The sequence below is a fragment of the Rhinoraja longicauda genome, chromosome 26, assembly GCF_053455715.1.
Source record: "Rhinoraja longicauda isolate Sanriku21f chromosome 26, sRhiLon1.1, whole genome shotgun sequence".
NCBI lineage: Eukaryota > Metazoa > Chordata > Chondrichthyes > Rajiformes > Arhynchobatidae > Rhinoraja > Rhinoraja longicauda.
This window is the reverse complement of record NC_135978.1, coordinates 6,657,518-6,674,700: the sequence shown is the minus strand read 5'-3', so window position 1 is coordinate 6,674,700 and position 17,183 is coordinate 6,657,518. Positions and strand designations below refer to the sequence as shown.

General features: G+C 39.6%; 1 protein-coding gene across 2 annotated transcripts in view; it reads left to right on the top strand.

Annotated features, from left to right (window-relative positions):
* The window catches only part of dhrs11a (dehydrogenase/reductase 11a), a 58,034-nt gene that overhangs the window by 3,749 nt on the left and 37,102 nt on the right, over positions 1–17,183 (top strand). For both annotated transcript variants that reach the window (XM_078422776.1, XM_078422777.1), the window contains exon 2: positions 14,185–14,394. In XM_078422776.1, coding sequence (XP_078278902.1) covers positions 14,185–14,394 — 210 coding nt within the window. The remainder of the gene's footprint in view (positions 1–14,184; positions 14,395–17,183) is intronic.

Here is a 17,183-nt window from a genome sequence, read left to right as displayed (position 1 = left end):
CCTCAACCGTCTAAATTCCAGCAGGTACTGGCCCAGTGCCGTCAAACGCTCATCACTGTGTAGGAAGGAACTGCAGATGCTGGTTCATACCAAAGATAGACACAAAATGCTGGAATAACTTAGCATCTCTGGAGAAAAGGAGTGGGTGACGTTTCGGATCGGAATCCTTCAGACTGAAGAAGGGTTGCAAAACGTTATCTTTTCTTTAGAGATGCTGCCTGACTCGCTGAGTTACTCCAGCATTTCTGTCTTATCTTCTGTCCCAATTCACTTGTTGGTAACAACTTCTATCACCCATGCTGACGTTCCCAAGTCTACTCCTTGCGAATCAGCCCACAGCTACTGTCAAGGCTGTAGATTTAACATTACATTTTTGGAGCAAATAATTCATTTCTGACTTATGGAAAATTTAGTTTATGGACAGTATTCAGGAATGGAACCCGAGGTAATGTGGGGACTCCCTGTGTTACAATGTGAACATTGCTTTCTTAATGCGTTTTTTCTTTTTGTTTATCTGCATCCGCCAGCTTTTTTATAAATTAATTTTTTCAGCTGGTGCATTGTCTAATATTGAAAATCTCAGTGGACAGCTTGCCCTTGATTCAACTGGATTCCTAGAAGTAACCAGTGTGTTGGAAGTAGTTGCTCCTGAATTTTGTTGTTGTCCCTTGTCCCGCTTCTTGACAACCAAGATGATATCTCATACTGGGTACTTGATTTTTTTTGTAACTAGGGGAAAAAAGGTGAGATGATGTAGACCACACAGATTCCTTTCTTTTCGGCAGATACTGTGTTTCAGAATTATTGGTAATTATATTTCTTTCGATGTGTCAGTGGAAACAAAAGTAATGCTACCTTTTTGGTTATTAACAAAAGCAAAGCTACCTTTTCTTGGTTCCATAGTTGAAGCTCAGGGAATATTGCATTGTCTCTGCCTATTATTTTTGCTGGTCCCAGTCAGTATTGCAGTTTCTTGAAAAAACTATCATTGTACACGCTTGTATGGTTTTATATTTAACTGAGAAAAATCTTCCATCTGAATCTGATCTTCATTGCATGGCAGTAATAAAGATAGACTGCGCAGAAATCACATCTTTTATTTGCATTACTTTTAGAATGTTGCACATGGCTTTTTATTTGCTTATTCACCTGACTGCTCTTTCCAAATTGGCACCAAAATTAGTCCAGCCTGTCTATTGTCCAATCGCATATGCTTGCACGCTGGTCTGATTACTGGCGTGATGGCAGTGTTCAACATTCAATGACGATGAGCATAGAAATGTTTAAAATGAACTTCGAACTCATCTATAAATACTGATTTTTATTGTTTCAGTTCATAGAGGGAAAAGTTGATTCATCTTACAAGTAAACTTTGTTTAATAAAGGAAAACATTTTTTTTTCAAATACAAATAAAGACTGGAAAACAAGAATCATACTAAGCTAAAAATATACATAAAAATACATTAGATTGATGATTGTCTGCCGATTATTTTAATTTTTGAATATAAGAGCAGGCATTGACCATGCAGCTCTTCGAAACTGCTGTGTTATTCATCAAAATCATGAATAATATATTAACTGGACTTCATTATGCAGCTGCGGTCCATGTTATAATGTTTTTAAAGATATTACTCTGAACACATCCACAATCCACCATTTATTTGCATTTTCATTCTGCTTGACTGAAACTGGAATTTACCAGCTTTATCTTACCATGTGACTGTACAAGTTTTTTTTCTCTCCGTTCCACAAACTCCCGGTGAACTTCCTTCAGTGATACAATGAAGTTCTGGACTTCAACTTTCAACGTCATATTTGAAATTACTGGTAGATTTTTAAAAAAAGGTACCATCTGAATCTGAAACCAGGTAGCTGAAGTGAACAAGTCTTAAGCTCAAACATTGCTGTTTGTACACCAGACTGAACACTGTTGCATCTCTCCTGTCTGGCTTTAAATTCTGTCTTTTTTGTGTGAGCATGCACAGATCTGCAAAGTGTTGTTCTGAATGATATTGTGCTTTTGATGCATGTGTTTTGTAATTGATGGAGATAATAGAGTGGATTAGTTGGTCAGTCCTGGAGACATCAGTGCCTGTCGTGGCATGGACAATTCAGACTCCTTTGTATTCCCTCACTCGGGCGATGATGATGATATATGAGATATTCCTCGACGAAATACAGTGCCCTCCATAATGTTTGGGACAAAGACCCATCATTTATTTATTTGCCCCTATACTCCACAAATTGAGATTTGTAATAGAAAAAAATCACATGTGGTTAAAGTGCACATTGTCAGATTTTAATAACGGCCATTTTTATACATTTTGGTTTCACCCTGTAGAAATTACAGCAGTGTTTATACATAGTCCCCCCATTTCAGGGCACCGTAAATGTCATGTAAATGAAAGTAGTCATGTTTAGTGTTTTGTTGCATATCCTTTGCATGCAATAACTGCTTGAAGTCTGCGATTCATGGACATCACCAGTTGCTGGGTGTCTTCTCCGGTGATGCTCTGCCAGGCCTGTATTGCAGCCATCTTTAGCTTATGCTTGTTTTGGGGGCTAGTCCCCTTCAGTTTTCTCTTCCGCATATAAAAGGCATGCTCAATTGGGTTCAGATCAGGTGATTGACTTGGCCACTCAAGAATTGACCATTTTTTGGCTTTGAAAAACTCCTTTGTTGCTTTAATAGTATGTTTGGAATCATTGTCTTGCTGTAGAATGAACCGCCGGCCAATGAGTTTTGAGGCATTTGTTTGAACTTGAGCAGATAGGATGTGTCTATACACTTCAGAATTCATTATGCTACTACCATCAGCAGTTGTATCATCAATGAAGATAAGTGAGCCAATACCTTCAGCAGCCATACATGCCCAGGCCAAAACACCCCCACCACCATGTTTCACAGATGAGGTGGTATGCTTTGGATCTTGGGCAGTTCCTTCTCTCCTCCATACTTTGCTCTTGCCATCACTCTGATATAAGTTAATCTTCGTCTCATCTGTCCACAAGATATTTTTCCAGAACTGTGGTGGTTCTTTTCAGTACTTCTTGGCAAACTGTAACCAGGCCATCCTATTTTTGCACCCAACCAGTGGTTTGCATCTTGCAGTGTAGCCTCTGTATTTCTGTTCATTAAGTATTCTGCGGACTGTGGTCATTGACAAATCCACACCCGAGTCCTGAAGAGTGTTTCTGATATGTCGAACAGGTGTTTGGGGATTTTTTTTTATTGTAGGGAGAATTCTTCTGTCATCAGCTGTGGAGGTCTTCCTTGGCCTTGCCAGTCCCTTTGCGATTTGTAAGCTCACCATTGATCTCTTCTTAATGATGTTCCAAACAGTTGATTTTGGTAAGCCTAAGGTTTGGCTGATGTCTCTCACAGTTTTATTCTTGTTTCTCAGTCTCATAATGGCTTCTTTGACTTTCATTGGCACAACTTTGGTCCTCATTTTGATAAACAGCAATAAGAGTTTCCAAAGGTGGAGGAAAGACTGGAGGAAAGACTAGGTACTGAGAGCTCTCTTATACCTGCATTAAGGAGGCAATTAAGCACACCTGGGCAATTACAGATGCCCGTGAAGCCATGTGTCCCAAACATTATGGTGCCCTGAAATTGGGGGACTCTATAAACACAGCTGTAATTTCTACATGGTGAAACCAAAATGTACAATAATGGCCTTTAATAAAATCTGACAATGTGCACTTTAACCACGTGTGATTTTTTTCTATTACAAATCTCAAATTATGGAGTACCGAGGAAAATAAATAAATGATGGATCTTTGTCCCAAACATTATGGACAGCACTGTAAGATGTTAATTATAATGAGGCATTTTGTCAGGGGAAGAATCCCATCGTACTTAGCATTACTTGCTTGTGATCATTTCTTTCCAGAACATTGCTATCACCCTAGTGTCAAAGTTGCTCAGGTGGGTCAGCTTATCTCCCTTTGTGTTGTTAGTAGCAATTTTCTTCTGCTTCCTCTGAAACCTCAGGGTTGGAGCCTATGCCCAAACCACATTATAATTAGGTAGAGTCATAAGCCAGCCAACCCTTCAGTGATTAGTACTGCGACGAGTCATAAAGCAAGAGTCTTTTGCATGCCAATAATCTGGTACTGGGTTCTGCTAGGTATCTTCTATTCTAGACATTCCCCGTTCCTCCCACCCGTCTCCAATCCCGATCAAATTTGAACAGAGGAGTGCAATTCTAATCATGAGGCCAGAGTCGGTGTTTGTAAGGCCAGGGTGGCATTTGACTAAATGTGACATCAGGGAGTGCAGTAAATTAGGAATCAGGAGGGCGGAATGGTGGCGCAGCGACAGAGATTCGGGTTCGAATCGAATTACGGGCGCTGTCAGTAAGGAGTTTGCACGTTCTCCCTGTGACCTTGTGTGTTTTCTCCAGGTGCTCCAGTTTCTTCCCACATTCCAAAGGTTTGTAGATAAATTGCAGGTTTGTAGATGAATTGGCTTGTGTATATTGCCTCTAGTGTGCAGGGTAGAACTAGTATACGGTAGAACTGGTCTATGGGTGATCGCTAATTGGCACGGGTGGGTCGATGGGCCTGTTTCCACGCTATATCTCTAGACACTTCATTGCTGGAGTCATGGTTGCCACAAAAGAAGAAAATGTATTTTAGTTTTGGAGATATATGCCCCGAGGTTATCACTGAAGAGATTCATCAGGTCTTAGAGCCACCCGTTTTCAACTGCTGTACTCTCTCCTACCCCCCCTGAGAGGCAACAGCATTACCATCTCTGAATTCCACAACGTTGCCACCGCGGTATTGAGTAGTCAGAAACATTTTGCAATAAATTTACTATGCTCCAAATGAAAGGCCAGGAATGTGATGCAATAGTTGAAGTCAGGTATTTTGCAAGTCATATACTTTAATACCTTTCCAGTTGAAGCTGCCCAATCATTTAGCACATTATTCATTATGTTAAACATTTGCTCAAATAGGAAAACAGTAAATACTAAAAATCCTAAATAAAACTGAAAATCAGGTAGCATCTTGGAAAGAGTTAACAATTAAGGTCAATGGTTTTAATTTGCTTTTGTTTAATTTTAAATATTGCTTCCCCCATCTTATCATATCATATATATACAGCCGGAAACAGGCCTTTTCGGCCCACCAAGTCCGTGCCGCCCAGCGATCCCCGTACATTAACACTATCCTACACCCACTAGGGACAATTTTTACATTTACCCAGCCAATTAACCTACATACCTGTACGTCTTTGGAGTGTGGGAGGAAACAGAAGATCTCGGAGAAAACCCACGCAGGTCACGGGGAGAACGTACAAACTCCTTACAGTGCAGCACCCGTAGTCAGGATCGAACCTGAGTCTCCGGCGCTGCATTCGCTGTAAAGCAGCAACTCTACCGTTGTGCTACCGTGCTGCTCTCTGTTACCTGCGCTCCTCCTTCCCTTTGTGTCACTGCTGCGTGTTCCTTAGGCTCCTTCAGTTGCACCTCTAATCTGCTAGCGACTCTTGAACTTTCTTGCCACCATGATTCTAGGGCACAACACACAGTGCTGGAATAACTCAGCAGGTCAGGCAGCATCTCTGTAGAACATGGACAGGTGATGTTTAGGTTCAGGACCCTTCTTCAGACTCTGCATGTTCCTTAAGCTCTGAAGAAGGGTCCTGACCTGAAACGTCACCTGTCCATGTTCTCCAGAAATGCTGCCTGACCTGCTGAGTTACTCCAGCACTTTGTTTTGTTTTTTTGTAAACCAGCATCTGCAGTTCCTTGTTTCTGCATGATTCAAGGGCATTTAAGGATCGGGAAAGAAATATTGGGTTTCTCACTAATGCCCACATTATGTGAATTCATGATGCTTCACCTGCATAATGTGGAAAGTTGCATAGTTGTTAACACTTAATTAAATATTTTGTTCATCTATACTGTTTTAAAATTAAATTAGCTTCTCGCTGCAGAGTAGCATATAAATTGAGCAAGCTATATGAAGATGAATCCTGGGATTAAACACAGGCATTTGCTTGTGATTATCCAGCACAGGTTACTAACTTTGGCTTTAAATACCGTGTTTTGTTCCTCAGTTTACAACATTTTCAGCATTCACATCTGGCTTGCTACAAATCACCATTTAAAATATGTGAAAGGTCAAGAGATACAGATCAGAACTGGCATTTCATCCCCAGAACAGCAAAGCCCCTTGAGCATCTGTAAACCACTGAATGATTTCATGTAAATTAAACACCAAACTTTGTTTGATTATCCAAATGTCTTTTAAAAATTTGTATTTGGTTCCAACTGAGTGCCGTGATTAGCATCTGTGCTCATTGACTGATTGTAAGTTATGTTTTTCTCACAAAGATAATTTGTTCACATTTTCAGTTGGATCATTAACTCCAGTTTTAATATGAGGAATGTCGTCAAGTAATTGACTTGAGGACTCAGTAGATTAAAAGATGTAATTAGCTTGTCGTGTGTTCCTTTAAAGATGTGATTATTTTGTGATACGTCCAGCTGCACGTACTAATTCTGCTGAGTATTTAGTTATTGATCTATTGGGAGAGCTGTGTACAGTGAAGTAGAACGGACTGTATCATGAAGAAGGCCCGAAGAAGGGTCTCGACCCGAAAATCACCCATTCTCTCCAGAGATGCTGCATGTTCCAATGCGTTACTCTTACATTTTGGGTCTACTGTATCATCTTTAGTCAGAAACATTGATTTGCTGCTGAGATCTCAATACAAGAGAGACACGTATTAATACTGTTGTATAGGAAGGAACTGCAGATGCTGGTTTAAGATGGACACAAAAAGCTGGAGTAACTCAGATACAATGCTATTGTATCCATTTGATGTTTCTTATCTGTCTTTGCCACTTTTAAACATTTTCATTATGTAACTAACCTTCAGGAAAATGATTGTGATTTGACCAATGCCCTCAGTATAATTTATGGTGAGATGAAGCCTCAGGAAATTTAAATAAATTGTAGGCTGATAACGTATTGTACTGGAGTGCATTGTATGTTCACTGAGACTGACCATGCCTGCATGCAACACGATCTAAAACCCATTCATGAGTGGCGTAACCTTTACACCATGATCATGCATGACCATCTCCAGTAAGAGCCAGAGTATAATCACCTATCCTTAATATTCAATATTATTACCCACCAGATTGGATTAGCCAAACAAACATGCCAAGAACAGGTCAAAAGTTGGGTATCTGACAGCCTGTGGCTCGCTGTCTGAAACTTATCACCAAGCCACAAATTAAGAGTACCATAGAATTGTGTCACTTGCATGTATGAATGCAGCTCAGAGTCTGGATCTTATGGAATGGGCGCCTCACCACTCGACTTCCCAATGTTTTTCTATCAGTTAGATGCTATCCATGATTTTCAGAAACATTCAAGATGATCAACACCATCCAGATAACAGCAACCTGCTTGTTTTGCATTGCATTAATTCCCTCTGCCACCAGTGTAATGTAGTGGCAGATTGTGCTAGTCACATGATTCATTGCCATAATCTCACAAAGGCTCACAGACCCAGAATAATAAATCTCCTTTAACTAAAATATATGAACCTGCCAATGGATGGAGGAGCCTGATAATTGGTCAGGTATTGCTGTATGTGAATTTGGAACTAATCTGAATGGTTATATTAGCAGGTGGAAATGGAACAGATTGCTTCAGTCATCAACAACTATTCCTTTTGACCTTGTGGAAGTCATTGAAGCAGATCATGACAGTTTAACTGGAACTCCTGCATCTTAATATCCTCCTGTCACACAAAGCCAGCATAAAGGAGGCGAGATGTTTGTCCTCCAGTCACCACAACCCTTTACACTGTAGATGATTCTAGCAGCATAGTTTTTGTCATAACTACCATTTGCTGTTGTTTTTACAAGACCTTTATAATGTCACACTCAGGGGCTATTAGTTGTGCAGGATCTGGAAGAAAACGCCACCAAGAGCTAAAGCCTAATCGAAAAAACACATTGTGGAAGTGTCTACACGTCTAAAATGCACCAGATGAATTGATGTCACCAGTTGCATAATATTTCGTAATTCTAAGTATTAAAGAAAGAAGTGTTTTGGTTGCCCTCTCCTGCTCAATTTATCATGAATCATTTGTTCTATTACTTATCTGTCTCTTCAAATTTCACAAGCTGTGCAGTTTTGCTGAAATTCTTCTGTCATCATCCAGTCCTTATGTATGAGGCTGGATCAAGTATGCAAGTATGGAGGGCATGTAGCCAAGGCCGGTCGGTACTTGCCTGATGTCTGGATTTCCAGGCAAAGAATGCCACCCTTGTTTTGGAGATAGACACAAAAAGCTGGAGCAACTCAGCGGGACAGGCAGCACCTCTGGAGAGAAGGAATGGGTGACGACCTCAGCAGTCAGCTTGTTTTGGGGAGATTGGTAGGGATGGGTGGAGTTGGTTTCCTCTTAATTTTATGCTCATTAAAACGTGTAAGTCCCAAATGCTCACTGTGTTCTCTTTTGTCTTTTGAAAGACAAATAATTGTTCCCACTATAAAAAAAGATATATTTCTCATATTAACAGCTGCACCACCTACTAATGTAATAATTTTAGATAAACCTTACAGATCTAGATTTAATCTACCATTAAATATCAGCTTTTTAATTTCATATCACTTACAAGGACAAACCTCTGTCATGATAGCTAAAGCATCTCAGCCTTGAGGTCGGATGGGTTACAGCAACATGCCTGACATAAATGTAGTAACCTTGACCTGGTGCTTAGTTTGTCCTGTCATCATTGATGTTTCCCATCAGCTTATAAAAAAGATGGCACCGTTATGTTATGTTGCTCCAAGATTAGCATGTTATCCAATGTTAAATATCAAACACACGATCTTGGGGATCAAGTTAAATTGTATTCCATAATAAATTTATAGTCATACAGCAGAGAAATGGCCATCAAGTCGATGTCACTATCAAGTGTATACTAAAAAAATAGACACTGGATAGCTTGATTGAAATCATGTATTGTCTTTCCGCTGACTGGTTAGCACACAACAAAAGCTTTTCACTATACCTCGGTACACGTGACAATAAACTAAACTCAAAAGTGCTGGAATAACTTAACAGCAGGCAGCATCCCTGGAGAACATGGATAGGTTCCAGGAATGGGTTGGGACCCTTTTTCAGACTGGCCCTGAAATGTTCAGGCTGTCCATACCATCTTGTTTCACAGGACACAGCCCACAGTCTTCTGTGTTTATAAGTGTTGGAGTTGGAGTACCTGCCTCTACCATTAATTCAGGCAACTACTTCCACATTTCAACCACTCTTTTGGCTTAAAAAAAATAATCATCCTCAAATTCCCTTCAATCTCCTACCCTTTACCATAAATCTATGCAGGTTGATCAGACACTTTTGCTAAGGAAATATGTTTCTATCTAGATGATCTAGGTTTAAAATGTTGGAATACAGCTGTCTGCAGTCCACGGAAAACAAACTCAGCCGATCTTGTCTTTTCATAGCTGAAAACTCATTCTCCCTGACAGCATCATGGGGAATCTACTCTGCATCCTTTCCAATGCACCTGCATTTCTTGGCAAACAACCGCACATTGCCCCTAAGCTGTTGGCTAAATAATGTTTTGTATAGTACTCTTAACTTCTTTGCTCTTACTTTAATTAGCCAAGGCGTAGAAAATATCCTGTATGCTTTTTTTAAACCGTTATCTACCCGTGCAGCTGCCTTCATGGATCCTTGGATATATACACCATGGTCAATCTGTGTAGGAAGGAACTGCAGATGCTGGTTTACACCAAAGATAGACACAAAATGCTGGAATAACTCAGCGGGTCAGGCAGCATCTCTGTGGAAAAGGAATTGGTGACGTTTCGGGTCGAGACCCTTCTTCAGATCCTCTGTTCCTTGTTACTTTCTAGGGTCGATTCATAGTATACATCCTGGCCTTATCATCTCTCTACTATATTACACCTGCCACTTTTGAGGATTAAATTCCATCTCGCATTTCTCTGCCCTTCCTATCCGCTCATTAAAATTTACCTGTCGGCAAAAACTATCTTCCTCCCTTTGCAACACAGCATATTTTTGTGTCATCTGTTTACTTATTAATCATAGGTACTAGATTGTTAATGCATATAATCAAAGAAAAAGTGTCGGCTCTGACCTCTGTGGTCCACCAATGGTCATGAACTTGCAGTTCCAACTATCACACACGACCTCTGGTCACCAAGCCATTTCAAGTGAAGTTAAATAGAATGCATTTGGGGAATGAGGGAAGAGGTTGTGGTGGCAGAGAGGAAAGAAAAATCAGCATTTTAAACATTAGTGTTGTGAGAATAAAAGGTAGCAAAAACTGTGCCACAAGTGCAAAGTGAATGATTTTTTATCAGATCTACATTTTATTCATCAAATTTTCAAATTCATATGTAAAATGTGAATCTGCATGAACAGATGTATTCATTATATCTTTCATGTGTCTTTGGGATTGAGTGCAATGGAGAAAAATTACAAAACAGTATCTATTGTCAGTGTGATATTTTGATAAAACTTCAACTGTGCAGGTGTAAGAATATTATTTCAACAAATTACACTTTTAATATAGAATAATTATTAGGATTCAAGATTTAATGAGAGTTAAATGGAACTTCTTGGATAAGCTATTGCTAAATTGTTGAGGAATGTTGCAACTGGAATGAGAGAGCTGTTGGATCACGATGGGATTCTGGGAGTATTACAGCCCCACAATTCGTGATGGCCTCAGTCTGTCAGCTCTGCAATCGAGTCATCATATGATCATCATCCCATGTCTTGGATTGTCATAGCGTGAAATGCATTTCATAGCCGAGCCAGTGTATTTCATTATCAATGTGCCTCCAAGGCTTTCAAAGTGAGAATAATCTTGTCATGCCGAGTGATGCAAATTGCTGCACCAGAATGATTAATAAAGGTTACTGCAAAGCTGTCAGAAAGTGCAATATCACAATTCTTACTTCGTCAGCTTATTTCAGATTTCATTATTCTAAGTTTTATTATTAGTTTGTTCAGTGCATGTAGGAGAACATGAACTAAATGTAACATGAACTAAATTCTCTGTGTGCACACATTTTAGTAAAATGTACACACATAAAGGAAAACAAGGTAATTAATTTCCTGGGATTTGCTTAGAGTAATTCTCCACTTTCTCTCATTTGTGCTACTTAAGGACAGAGCAATCATATCTTCTAACAGTGTTAAAATTACAAACTAAAGTTAAAATTTGTGACTAACATTCAGCAAAGGGTCACCATTGTACTAAAAGGTGAACGATTGCTAATCATAGCACTGAAACATTGAACAAATAAAGATGGGTATAGGCATATCATTTGCGAGAATTTTGTACCAGAGGCAAATGTCAAACTACATGCACTGAACAAACTGATAATTATAGAATAATAATGATCATAGCAGTACACTGCTGCTGCTTGTTTTGTGTTCAGCCGGTTTAATACTCAGAGAAATGGTTATACAAAAGTAACTTCATCTTTATGTTTCAGTTTAATATGTTAAGCTCAACAGGAGATTCTTGTGTATCAAACGTAGTTAATCTGATAAAGCAAACTGCATTATTTGAGCAAAGAAGTGAGATGAGTTATAAATAAATCATTCCAAATTGACATGAGATATTTTCTGATGGATGTCTCTGTAAATGATAGAGACATGTATGTATTGTGGACTAATCAAGTTTAGATGAGCACCATTCCAAATTCCCACATGATGCTTTGGACCTATCATTCCCTCTTTCATTTGAGTGATATATCTCGCTGTTCCAAAGGACTGCACAGAATCCTCAAATTGTTTTAAATTTTTATTTTTAAAAGCTAAGATTTGTAAAATATTTGCTGAAAGGCGGGTGCAAATAAGAGAGCCATTCCCATTAGTTCCAGAGTCCCTTATAGGACATAGAACATAGAGAAGTGCCACACAGGAGCAGGCGATTCAGTCTTCCGTGTTTGTGTATCCCATGATGCCATATTAGATTAATCCCGCCGGCCTGCACGTGGTTGGTGCCCTCTTTCCTTGTCGTTCATGTGTCTCTGAATGCCTCTTGCACACTGCTACAGTAAGCGTTTCCACCACTTTCCTTGGTTGCACATCGACGATATAAATTGGATGATATAAATTGGTTACATATCCATTTTCCATGGATGTGTTGTATAAAATCCCAAATGTTCTCAAATATCCATGTTCTCCAGGGATGCTGCCTGACCTGCTTACTCCAGAACTTTGTGTCTTTTTTTGGTTAAGCCAGCACCAGCAGTTCCTTGTCTGCCAGTTTGGTTTAGTATGCTTAATAATGTTGAACATACGTTGAGCTGGAGTGCGCTTATAATGGATGATTCTTTACTGAATTATGTCAGCTGGAGAGATGTGATCTGCTGACAATATGTTTAGTTCTATTGTCATGTGTGCCAAGGTACAGTGGAAAGCTTTTTTTGTTGCATGCTATCCAGTCAGCAGAAAGACTATACATGATTGCAATCAAGCTGTTCACGATTTTTCCATGTTACAAGTGGCAGCAGGAGATAACACTTACAATTGTGCTTTTAGACTATTTATTTTTGCAAGACACCTAGTTTTTTTAGTGGACAATTTTAAAAGGAGTTGTGGATATGAAAGTGTGAATTTATGTTGAAATTAAAATAATTCTCTTTAGAACTTTGTTCTGTCATTCATCTTTGTTTGTTAAATAGACTTGTTTTTGATAAAAAGCACTTTGAAATTAGATGAACTAAATTGTTGAGTTTGCGTTGTCCAATTTGAACACCTGCCAAAGTCATTTGATTGCTGCTTATTGTTTCTGAATCTTTTCTATTGTATTTTGTTTTGCGAGAACTTAATGGAGTTGCTCATGGGGAATGAAAATAATTTAGCATGTTGACTATTTTGTGGCATAAATGCATAGTAAGCTTTCTATTGTTGTTTTCATAATTTAAGAAGTTTTCCCATTTTAATCCTCCAGGCGCTATCTTTGATCAGACTTTACTGGACTATATCTTACATTCACATTATTTCCTTTATCGTGTATCCATACACTGTGGACGGCTCGATTGTAATGATGTATTGTGTTTCCTCTGACTGGTTAGCATGCAATAACAGTTTTTCACTGTACCTCGATACACGTAAAAACAATACACTAAACTAAACTCATTGTAGTTTTTTATAAATAGGCCTCCACACCTCATCATGAAAATTATACAGCTACTGCAAGAGCATCCCTCCTCTTACCTCACCCCACATGCACGTGTATACGCACACACTTTATGAAAATCTAATCCCACCTTCCAGAACATGAACTGTAGTCCTTCCAAAGCCCCGTTACTGTCAGTACTTAAGGCACTTCCTCGTCAAAATTGATGTGATCTGCCACAGTGCTCATCGGCCGCCATTTGCCAATTCTCGATCTGCCCATGTCATAAACACAGAGATGTGGAGTTCAGCAGTGTAGTGTTATCTCCTAGCCCTTGGATTGATGGATGTATCTGTTACTGATGGTCCATGCAGCATCTATGGTGAAATTAGTGAAATGCGAAGGGAGGAATTGCAACATGGTTAGAAAATTCCTGTTGTGTGCAAGGCCTTGTCAATCAGTTGGAAACCTGTCACTTGACAGAGGAGACCCAATGGCGAGCAACCAAGCAGTGTGGCGGCCATTGGTGGGTCCAGGCCAACAATCTTACATAGAAACATAAAAAATAGGTGCAGGAGTAGGCCATTCGGCCCTTCGAGCCAGCGCCACCATTCAATGTGATCATGGTTAATCATCCAAAACCCCGTTCCTGCTTTCTCCCCATATTCCCTGATATCCCCATATACCTCTTTGTACATGCTGTAAAAACCAGGGGAGGGAGGGACTTAATCATGTTAATTGAAGTCTTAGACGTGCAATCTTTATTGAACTATTAAGTTGTTGAATTCCATGCCATCGTGAATCGTCGGCTGAGAAAAGAGTCACTTGAGTTGCAAATCCCCAGTTCAGTGATCTTCATAAAATTTGTCTTAAAGTGACACTCTTCTTTGCACATGAAAGAGATTGTAAAGATACCAAAAGTCAGTTTTGAAAACTTGACAAACCTTCATTACAGTTTATGGCAACAAATGGTGAATAGAAGTGTATTCCGCATTCTTAATCATTTCCTCCTCCTTGCAGAAACTGGCTGCTGAATGCGAGAGTGCTGGCTATGCAGGCACCCTGGTCCCGTACAAGTGTGACTTAACCAGCGAGGAGGAGATTCTCTCCATGTTTTCTGCCATCAAGACACTGCATCAGGGCGTGGATGTGTGCATCAACAATGCAGGACTAGCCCATCCTGAACCACTGTTATCAGGAAGAACAGAACTCTGGAGAAACATGATTGATGTGAGTAAATAAGCCGAGTCCTAGAGAAACTGGGTCCGACCACCTGCCCGTGTTTGGTCCATATATCTCTGTTCACCTTTCCTATCCATCTACCTGTCCCGAGTGTCCTATAAATGTTATAGTGCCTGCCTCAACTACCTCTTCTGGCAGCTTGTTTCATCTACCTACCATCCTTTGTGTGAAAAAGTTGCCCCAAGGATTCCTATTGAATCTTGCCCCCCTCACAATAGACAGACCTCACCTTAAACCTATGTCCCCTGGTTCTTTATTCGACTACTCAGGGTGAATGCATAGAGTTTATATAGTCAATCTATTCCCCTCTTGATTTTGTACACCTCTATATACCCCCCTCAGCCTCCTGTGCTACGTGGAATAGTGTCCTAGCCTACCCACCCTCTCCCCATAGCTCAGGTCCTCAAGTCCTGGCAACATAGAAACATAGAAAATAGGTGCAGGAGTAGGTCATTCGGCCCTTCGAGCTAGCACCGCCATTCAATATGATCATGGCTGATCATCCAAAATCAATACCCTGTTCCTGCTTTTTCCCCTTATCCCTTGATTCCGTTAGTCCTAAGAGCTAAATCTAATTTTCTCTTGAAAACATCCTCGTAAATTTCCTCTACATTCTTTCGAGTTTAACACGTGTCTTTCAAGGAATCCCATTGGCACTGAAATACTGTCAATGACAATGTTTCTCATGATAACGAGCATATGTCTAGTTTAGAATTTGTAAATTCTCCATTGTTGCGCTCTCTGCTGTCTTGTCTGAACCAGTGGCAGATCATTGACTTGGTACAACACAACTAGGTGAAAGAGAGGAGCTAACTTGCTGGAAGGATTAAAGGGTAGCTTATCTATTTTTCCAATTACTTGTTTTTTATAGTTTAGTCTATTAAGGGTGACAGTATGAAATGGAGTAGCATCTGAAATTTCATCAACCTTAATTATTCTTTTGCACGAAACCAGATGAGGTACACTTTCTTGCTGAAGGCTCACACGAGCACCAAGTTTGGGGCCAAATGATTTAATGAGACCTAAACTCAAAGATCTGGAGACTGAATTTACTCAAAATACCTGGCCAATATTTGGGTCTGTAGCATTAGTGATCAAATCAACACAAGGGATAAATCTCCTTGAACCAATATAGTGCAAAGCAAACCAAAAGCCCGAATAACCTAAGAATATCCAAGACAGTTCGAAGTTTAGTATTTCTTGTGTTCAATAGCCTGATGGTTACTTTTTTTGTGGATGGAAAAAACTCTCCTACCAATGACATCTATGTCTCCTGCTTTCTGACCCCTTAAATAAATAGGGGCTTTCCTATTTACTCAAGGCCTCTCATAATTTCATCCACTTCATTTGGCTCCATTCGGCCATCTTTGTTCCAAAGAAAATATTTACTTCCTGATGACATCCTTGTAAATGACCTCTGCAGCTTTTTCCAGCCACAATTTTCCTGTATCGTGATCAGAACTGTACACAGTACTAAAGCTGTAGTCTGACAATTCAAATGTATCCTCCCTGTTTTTGTATTCTCTGCCTGGGCTAATAAAGGAAAGTATTTCATATTTTTGATGACATTGACAGTCTTTCTACTTTTTAAGAATCTGCAAATGTACAGTCCAAGAATATTATTTTCTTGTATACCTCTCATCATCATTTATTTTATGCTCACTTGTATTGTTGCTTTCCCAAATGCCCCATTTCATACTTCTGTATGAATTCTCTGCCCAACTGACCAGACCATCTCTATCCCGGAGTTAAAAACTTTTCTATCATCTGGAGACAGCATGTCATGTCCCCTACATTTAAATGTGAATTGTTAACATATACAGCAAAAAGGAAGAGGTTGAGTACTGACCCATGGAGAATTCCATGTAATAGTATTCCAGTCATTAAAGCATCTGTCCCTTATTGCCCTCTGCCTCCTGCCTGTTCCTCCCCCTTGGAACCCACCTGCCTTTTTAATTTTGTTCATCTACCATCTATGTGCTTATCAAAAGGTCAAAAGCCTCATTGGAATCCATTTAGATCACATCAAACACACTATCCTTGTTAGTCCTCTTTGTTTCCTCTTCAATAGGTTCTATTACAGATTTGACCCGTGACAAATCTGTGACTGTCTTTCATTGACGCATCTGCCTATTTGATTATTTATACCATCCTTAAACATTGATTGTAATAATTCTTCTCATGTCTGAACTTAAACAAAGTACACAATAAGATCAAAGGTAGAAGCAGATGTAGCCATTCAGTCCCTTGTGCCGATTCTGCCATTAAATAAAATCATAGTTCTTTTACATGAGCACTATTTTCAAGCACTAATCCCAAATCACTTAATTCTAGTAATATCTGGAGATCTTTCTACATCTTCAATATGCTGCCTGACGAAGCCTCCAGAGCCCTCTTCTTTAGATAATTAAAAATCTATACCCTGTGAGTGAAGAAACATCTAATCTCAGTCCTGAATAGCAACTCGTTGGCTTTTAAATTGCCCGCTGAGTCTGGACATCACAGCCAGAGGAAAAAATTAATTCAATCATTCCAGTGTGTAATCTTTCCAGGTGCGAAATGTACTTTCTTCTCATTTCTTCCCTCTATACTCCTAGTCAATTAGGGAGCTCTAGATATGGTAACCATGCCTTCTGCTTCATGCCATTCCCCTTGGAACCCACCTACCTTTTAATTTTTTTTCCGCTTAACATCGTACTTTTTGAGTGTCAACCCTTTGAAAGCAATTGGCCTGGATGGAGTCCCTTAGGAACTGCACGGAAGACTGTGACGACTTC